This window comes from Hydra vulgaris, chromosome 11 (genome assembly GCF_038396675.1).
Source record: "Hydra vulgaris chromosome 11, alternate assembly HydraT2T_AEP".
In the NCBI taxonomy this organism is placed as follows: domain Eukaryota; kingdom Metazoa; phylum Cnidaria; class Hydrozoa; order Anthoathecata; family Hydridae; genus Hydra; species Hydra vulgaris.
In genome coordinates this window covers 18,132,384-18,140,330 of record NC_088930.1, presented here as the reverse complement: position 1 = coordinate 18,140,330, position 7,947 = coordinate 18,132,384, and the positions used below count along the sequence as shown (strand labels likewise).

The 7,947-nt window shown below is 26.2% G+C and overlaps 1 protein-coding gene across 1 annotated transcript; it reads right to left on the bottom strand.

The window, feature by feature from the left end:
* Positions 1-5,970: 5,970 nt before the first annotated feature.
* On the bottom strand, positions 5,971-7,933 carry LOC124814117 (pancreas transcription factor 1 subunit alpha). Its single transcript, XM_065810330.1, has 2 exons — positions 7,141-7,933; positions 5,971-6,258 (listed from the first exon to the last, which is right to left on the bottom strand). The coding sequence occupies exons 1-2, from the start codon at positions 7,538-7,540 to the stop codon at positions 6,125-6,127; spliced, it is 534 nt and encodes a 177-aa protein (XP_065666402.1). The 5' UTR covers positions 7,541-7,933; the 3' UTR covers positions 5,971-6,124.
* Between the last annotated feature and the right edge of the window lie 14 nt (positions 7,934-7,947).

Sequence of the window (7,947 nt, the reverse complement as noted above, 5' to 3'; positions counted from 1 at the left end):
AAAGACAGCTATTAGTAAAGGTGATAAATCAAACTTTCGAAAAAAAACAAAATTGTTTGTAATTTATTAAAAATGACTTTTTTCAAAAATCTCCTTCTTCAATTGAAGGAAATGAGTTGTATCATTTGGGTAAATCTGACGTTAAGGTAAGCATTTTTAATAACTACAGTTTTTATACAAGCGTAATATGGGATAAGTTTACTAATACAAAGTGACTCTTTTTTAAGTTTCTTATATATATATATATATTCATATTGATTAATAAATCTTTCATCTGAAAAAAATTAAACATATTGATTTTAGTACTTAAACATTATCAAACAATTTACTAAGTCTGAATAAGTGATTTGTTGACATGCTTTTGAACTGTTAGCTCTCATGCTAAAAGCGCGTTATTTAGCAACAATAATCAGTAGGCAAACATGTTTGTTATATTTTTATGTGCATTTATCTATCATAGCGCAGTAGTATTAATTTTTTGTTTGTTATTTTGTTAGTTTTTATTAAGTACATTAGACCAAGAAGTTCTGACGGTCTTATCACATACCACGGTGGAACAGCATTTAACCAGGAAGTTTACGCCTCCTTCCTTACCTGAGGTTCATATTTGGCGTATTTATATATGATGAATATATACTTTAACCACTACACAACGGCTGCACATTAGTGAAAGCGTTGTTCTCATAATCCAGGGGTTCCCAGTTGGAGCCCCTCTCGAAGCACATAAATATTGGTGGTTTGGTTGGAAATGGAGAACATGTTCATTAACTGTTAAACCCCATATGGCGGTGCTTTGTGGTAAAGCCATTAAAAAACAAATAAACATATAAAAAAAAGAATTTTATGTTCATTTCGTATAATAAGGCTATGCATTTAACTTGTATAATGTATACTCTATACATGTACATCTATACGTGTCCAATTACAAGTTCTAAAAGCATGTGCACTGTATTTAAGATAATTCTATAAATGGCTATTTAGATATTTATAAAATTATCTTAAATACAGAGTACATACCTTTAGAACAATTCCTAAAAGACCTTAATCACGTTGCTTACATTTTATTTATATTTTCAATTTTCCAATTCTCCTATAAATTTTTAATATCAGTTAAATATTTATTTCCTATAAATAAACTTTATTAGGAAATAACACAAATATTAAAGCCCATTTCAAAATCAGTATCATAAATAAACATATTTTTTTTTATTTTATAGAGAAAATTTATTTGGTGTAAAAAAGAGCAACATCACATAATTAAATCTGGGCAGGATGGTAATAATGTTTCGAATGAGAATAATGCATTATTGCCACATTGGCATCAATTCAACAACATAACATATTATAAATACATATTATATGTTCGGAATGGTAAATGACATAACCACCTAGGTTTCAGAATATGATTACTGATAAAAATCAAAAAACAAGAAATTTCAAGTTAAACCATCATTACAAAGTATCAGTTCCGAAAGGTAACATGAAATAGGTTGAGATTAATTTGACGCAGCTTCTAGAAATAGATGGTTAAAAGTATCTGATTGTACTAGTCAATTATTTCAGCAAATGGGTGAAGATTAACCTTATTTTGATAGAACAGTAAAATCTGTGGCATTATTCCTGTATAAACAAACACATGTTTTGAAATACAGATTAACGATCAAGGCCGCAAATTTGTGAATGAGCTGTCAAATGAGCTTCACAAAAAAACTAGGATTCAAGGCATGACGAGTGCATCCACAAGTAAATGATTTAGTAAAACGTCAAAATCAATCAATAAAATTAACATTGGTAAAGGTGTTAGAAGTTGCTTCCTTTAAATGGGCATTTATCATTGATAATGTTTTGGTATTCAATGCAAATTAGAAAATACAAACCAACTAGATTTTACTCTTTGCGTTACCTTCTCAAAGAGAACCTGTTCTGCCAATTAATATAGATCATAACTTAACTGACTATAATGATAATGCTACTCTAATCGAAGATTTAAATAACAAAAAAGCAATTTTTGAAGCTTTCAATAAAATGAATGAGATAAAAAAACGTATTTTTGATAAAGCTTACAAAAACATCCAGAGTCACAAACAAGGCAAAAGCGTGACTATGACAAAAGAGTCCATTGAAAGAATAGTTTTGCTATTGAAACAAAGGTGATATTGCAAAATCATAAACGTAATGACAAAAAAGGTGTAAAATTTGTAAAGCCACTGATTGGACCATACACAGTAACTAATACTTCAAGTTTAAATAACTGTATTTCAAAGAATGAAAAAAATGTAACATTGAAAAAAATGCATGAATTTACAAGTTTGTCCTTATTTTTTAGGTCCCGAGCTCACTGGGACTATTTAAATAAAACAGTTATTTAAATTTCTAGGCATACTCCGTGGCAAAAGCGTAACTTGGACAAATCATTTACATTATCTTGAAAATGAAGTCTCAAGAAATTCTGGCCGACTTTATAAAGCAAGGTCTTTTTAAATCAAATGTATTTTTAAGTTCTATAATTCTCTTTTGTTTATTGTTATCAAAATTATTGAAAAAAAGTTTGGTGCAGCACGCATCAAAACACAATTAAAAGACTTTTAATAAATTAAGAAAAATTCCATTAGAATTTTGTCCAATGTAGGCCATTGTAACAAACATTGGAAAAATATATAAAATGTCTAAAAACTAAGCGTTTACAGTCTCTTATTTTTAATGTTCAAAATAATAAAAAAAGTTACTCGTCACATCTTAGTTCAATATTTAAAAAAATCAGCATCATCAGCATAAATCGGCATTGATATTTAACCAGACCTTGATATTTAACCAGACGTTGAACGCCTTTATTAAACCCAAATGTTTTTTTGGCGGAAACTGAGTCTTTAATCTGCATTAGAAAACCAGAAGTATGGATTTTAAAAAGTTTTAAATTATAAGATTAAACTTTTAACAAACTTAATGCAAATTTGAAACAGGTGTTACTGGTTAGCAACGGAGTGTGTAACTTTTTATGAGTTTATTTAGGTGATACTGATAAATTTTTCAAAGTATTTAAAAATTTATTTTTTTATTCTTTATTAAGTACACCTCTCCAAAGCTCCAAAAAGGCCGCTATAGTCGAGGTAGCTACCCTTTTATTTTGACTTTTTTTTATCAGCATTATCACCCCCTTCCCCCTCCTACACACCATCAAAATCGCCCATGTTTTTTTTTTGTGCTGGCCATCTGTATGAATTGTGTATTACTAGATATTTATCTATTAATATTATTATTAATAGATATTTATCTATTTATTATTTATTATATATATAATATATATATATATATATATATATATATATATATATATATATATATATATATATATATATATATATATATATATATATATATATATATATATATATATATATATATATATATGTATATATTTGATGTATATTATAGTAATGCAAAGAGTAAAAATCTAGTTGGTTTGTATTTTCTAATTTGAATTGAATATCAAAACATCATCAATGCATTATTCTCATTCGAAACATTATGTATATATAAATTAGATTATAACATTATATATATATATATATGTATATATATATATATATATATATATATATATATATATATATATATATATATATATATATATATATATATATATATATATATATATATATAAATTATAACATTATATATAAATTAGATTATAAAGAAAAAACCGAATAAATTGATAAAATATCAACACAAGAGATAAAAAAATTTTATAAACATCCAACTGAAGTAAAGCTTCTTTTAGTTTAAACTTTTTTTACTTTTTTGACCCAAAATAGAAAATAACACTCGCGCATTTTACTTGATTACCGTCTAACAACGTTAAGTTGCGCGATATGTAACCAATTTATACGATCACCAAGCTTTCATCTATTAGATGTTTTGTCATGCGATGCAATGTTTTTTAAGATATTTTACTTGCCCGACTTATCCTGCCCCAACTCTCTGATTTTTTTTTGGAGTAATTAACACATGGATTATAATAGTATTTTAAAATAAATTATAATAACTTTAAATCGAATCTCTTAGTTTATTATTCATTATTATATATTCATTTTTCCTTCCAATAAAAAGTGCAAACATTTCCGATTATTTAGATAAAAAATAAATTTTATTTGTAGTACGTTGTATTTAAAATATAGAAATTATTATTAGCATATATATCTAAGTTATTTTTGTTTGATTAATTTAGTACTTTTATTTGGTTATTTTCACGACTTTTTTTAATATATTACAAATGAGACTAGATATTTTTAAATATAAAATTAAATATATGTGCATTTTAAATTAAAAGTAAAGATTTTATAAAATTATGAATATCATTACCTTTTTAGAATAACATACTGAAAATATGTTTAACCCAATGAAACTTTTACCAACTTTTAGAAAATAACAATAAAAACTAATATATAATAATTGTTAACATAAAAAAAAAACAATTAAGTAACGTCATTAACAAACGTCATGAGCAAACGTCATTAACCAACGTCATGCACGAAGTTTCAATCTTTTTTAAAACCTATAAATATAAAAATTGTTACATAAAAATGTTACATAAAAATAAAGATTTATATAAGGTAGACAAGACATCAAAACTCAGTTGTTTAAATCATTCTTTGAGTATACAACTTTCTTTTTAATGCTATTTTACAACTAATGTATAAATTACTGACTAGATATATAATATTGGATAAATTGTATTATATCTGATTAAACAAGTTAATGCACACTTAAATCTCATAGTTTGTTAAAAATTAACTAAGTCATTGGAATAGTCAATAGTTCAAAATCAGTTGTTTGTTAATTTTTTTCAATAAACAACACATTTTTTACCATCTAAAACCACAGATGTGTGGTTAATCAAAGCAACAATAGCTTTGCAAAATAGCTGCGAGGTAGTGTGCAGAAAGCGTAAAAACTAAGCATTAGTTTAATTTAACTTAATGCATTCATCTTATTATAAGTTTTTTTCAACTTTTATAGAAATTGTTATGCAAAAGCAAATTTTTTTAAAACTCTATTTCCCCTCAAAAAAATTCATATAGTTATTGGTTACTGTGTTATATTGAGTAATTTCTAATTTGATAAAATATTTTCTAACTTGATTATAATTAAAGTATAAAAAGTAGCAACGCATTTTTATCTAACTATTTTTTAATTTTACAATTCGATTTATTTACAGTGAGCAAGAAGTTTATCTAAGACTTTAGTTTTATATGGCTTCGTATATGCATTTGCAATTGAATTGCAAATACAATTTTTCTGTTAATAAACAAAGTTTTCAGCTATTTAAAAATCAGGTTGTTGGTCGAAACACATTTTGTTGAAAGAAATCTTTCTAGAAACATCTGGTGAAAAAAAAACGTTTCTTATATTTATACTTGAAGGCATAGCTCTATAAGCTGCAACAAAAGAAAAAGCAGGTCTAATAAATATTCCAAAGCATACGTGTGAAAACTAAACAAGTGAAAACATCATATTGTTATTATGATTAAAAATGTCGCAACTGGTTACAATTCAAAAAATCGGTTATGAAAAAATTATGTAGTAAAATATCTTATACTACTTTTCTATATCAATCACGTGATGAAGATTAAAGGTGACACTGAAGCTCATACTGTGCACCACTTCTTGTTTTAAAATACTTTAAGAAATATTTTGAGTCGATTCAAAAGTCTACTTAAATGAAACATTAAAACTATTAGTTTACAAAAACATTGTAAATTTTCGTAAATAATTATAGTAACGGTTATGATTTATAATAATTAGTGTAGTGCAACATAAGATTGGTTTCTAAAGCCTTACTATATCTACATTGAAAATAAAAGCCATTTTTTTAAGTCACAAAAATTCAAAATTAAATTTAAATAAAATGTTTTTTATAGTATTTTAAATATTGTTTTAAAATTAGTATAAAAACTTAATTGAACATTTTAATACAATTATTAAACGTATGTCCTCGTTTACTTTTTTTTTACATTTTTCTTTTTCTTTATCTTGTTTTTCTACTTTCTTTAACAAACCAACAAATAACTTTTTGTAGCTCTCTGAGATTTTTTTACAGCATCTTGATTTACGAACTAAATGAATGTTATTTTTCTGGCAGCTCTGGTCGCCATATTTTTCGGGTTTTAACAACACCACCGTTGCATTTAGGCTTATTGCTTTTCCATGACAGGGAATGGCCTTTTAATCTTAAAGATTGGCCATTGTTATTTGTGTATTCTAAATGAAATAGAAACCAGTATGTAAAAATATGCTTGAAAAGTTAGCTAACAAAATTAAAACCTGAACAAATTTCACCGAAGTGAACAACTTAATTTAGTTGGGCATAAATTCAAATGAGAAAATGCCTGAAACTTGACATTATTTATTAATAAGAGTATTCAATAAAAGAGTTTCAAACTTTAACTGTTTATTAAAAATAGTTATTTAAATTTTACACAATTTGTACAAATTAGTTCAATTTATATCTTCAAATATTATATATAAAATATTATATATGAAGGAACATGACAAGATGACAAACGGTTTAAAAATCCTTAATTTTTTCTAAAGCAGCCAGTAACAAAATATTTTTTCAGTTTGTTTATTTTGTTTTATTGATTTATAGCAAGCATGAGCTTTCAGCCTACAAGTAAAAAATAAAAAATAAAAATGAAAAAGTTCATTATTTGTCATTTGGTCAATCGGTGAATTTGATAACTTTCTATGTGTTTTCTATTACCACATTTATTAAATTTGAAAACTATTAACTATTTCAGCTAATATACTTTGTAATAAACTTGTTTTTGTTTGAAACCACCTCTAAAACAGTGGCGAATAACTCATTTGCAACAGCATCCCCACTTACCATTACGACACAACCATTTTGTATGCTCGTTAGCACTACATGTGCTAATAATATTTTGTTTAAATGTAAGAACAGAATTTAGCGTATAAAATCACATTAACAAGGTTTTGGAAAACCATACGAAATTTTAAGTTAAAACACATATAGATATTATTTATAGTAAAAGTCATCTTGCCCCATCCACCATTTTGCCCCTAGTTTTCTAATAAAACAATTATCTTCAAAAATAAGATTAATAAATAAAACCAGATTACCTATGGAAGTGTTATATATCAATATTTTTTCCGGATTTTGATTTGTTGAAGAGCTGGAAATTCTTTTCTTTTCTTCGTCGTCTTTAATTAGGTCAGCTAAAAATTGAATGTAAGAGATAGCCAGTTTCAACGTGTCTATTTTGGACAATCTTTTTTCGTATGGCAATGACGGAATATGAGTTCGAAGCCCTTCAAATGCTTCATTTAAACATTGCATCCGCCGACGCTCGCGAAAGTTTGCTGCTGATCGAGTCCGCGCATATGCAGAGTCGTACTGTTTAAGGCTTGTTTTTTTATTATGTTTCAAAGTAGATTTGATTTGTTTACATGAAAAATAATGAACTTCTGGTTCATATTGATTGCTCTGGGAATTGTAGTCAATATTTTCATGCATCGCCATATTTATCTTATAACAATTTACTCAGATGCTTTACGTTTACGAGAAACTGAAACCTGTTTAAAATTGATTTAAACTTAATTTTTGAAGCTGCTGACCAAAGAAAATTAAACTAATTATTGGTAATATTCAGAATGTGCTTTGATCACCGAGTGTTATCTTGTAAATTTCAAACTTTATCCATTTTGACTTAATAAACTTTAAATAGAATTTTCACTGTTCATTTAATAATCTTCATTAAAAATTTATACAAAGCCTTTTAATGTTGCTTTTGATTTTCCGATGAGATACGCCATATTGTAATGGTTAGATACTTTGTTTGCAAAAATAAACACAAATTTGTCTAGGAAAAGCAAATAAGGTTTCTTTGCTCAACGCATGTTGCCACAAAAGTAAAAAAGATATGTTGA